General features: G+C 59.9%; 1 protein-coding gene across 1 annotated transcript in view; it reads left to right on the top strand.

Annotated features, from left to right (window-relative positions):
* LOC119592355 (choline O-acetyltransferase-like) overlaps positions 1–651 on the top strand; it is a gene marked incomplete in the record, with an annotated part of 212,829 nt that overhangs the window by 137,946 nt on the left and 74,232 nt on the right. The window contains 1 exon segment of the mRNA XM_037941182.1: positions 432–613. Coding sequence (XP_037797110.1) covers positions 432–613 — 182 coding nt within the window.

Below are 651 nucleotides of genomic sequence, written 5' to 3'. Positions count from 1 at the left end.
TTTTGGGTCACTCGCTTACTTTATTTTATTACTGTTCTGTTAAACCTCCCGATAACTCCCCAGATTCTCTAGGACTCCTTGGCCCCTTAAAACTCCATAGACCCGTAGGACCCCTGGACCCCTAACATCCGCTGGACCCTTAGAACCCTTGCGTGACTATGATACCCTTTTGAGTCCTCGCAACGCTTCTGCCTCACCCCTTTCACCCCTGAGACCTTGGCCACCTGAAACCCTCTGAATCCGTGAGGCCCCGCTGACCCCTAAAACCCTTTAAATCCCCGCCCCTTGCGTCTCGAATTCCCCATGGACCCCTTCGAACCCTTTGACCCTTAAAGGACCCCCCCAGGACCCCCGAAAGACTTCCTAAAGGTCCTCGGCCTCCTAAGACCCGTTGAAACCCGTCTCACCCTCCGGCCGGCCTTCCCCCGCAGGATACCTGTCCCGCTGGGTCTCGTGGTCCGGGATGAGCGCCACCACGCCCCCAGGGACGCCGTCCAAGGGCACTGCGGCCGAGGGTATGCCGTCGCTGTCGCCGCAGCCGCCGAGGGCCTTCAAGCCGCGCTCGAGGACGTCCTCGAAGGCGTCCAACGTGTCCGAACGCACCAAGGTCACGGTGAGTGGCGCTTCTGGTCAGGGTTTGCGTTTCAGGCT

The sequence above is a fragment of the Penaeus monodon genome, chromosome 30, assembly GCF_015228065.2.
Source record: "Penaeus monodon isolate SGIC_2016 chromosome 30, NSTDA_Pmon_1, whole genome shotgun sequence".
NCBI lineage: Eukaryota > Metazoa > Arthropoda > Malacostraca > Decapoda > Penaeidae > Penaeus > Penaeus monodon.
Note: the sequence above shows the minus strand (reverse complement) of the source record. Positions and strands in the feature narration are given on the sequence as shown.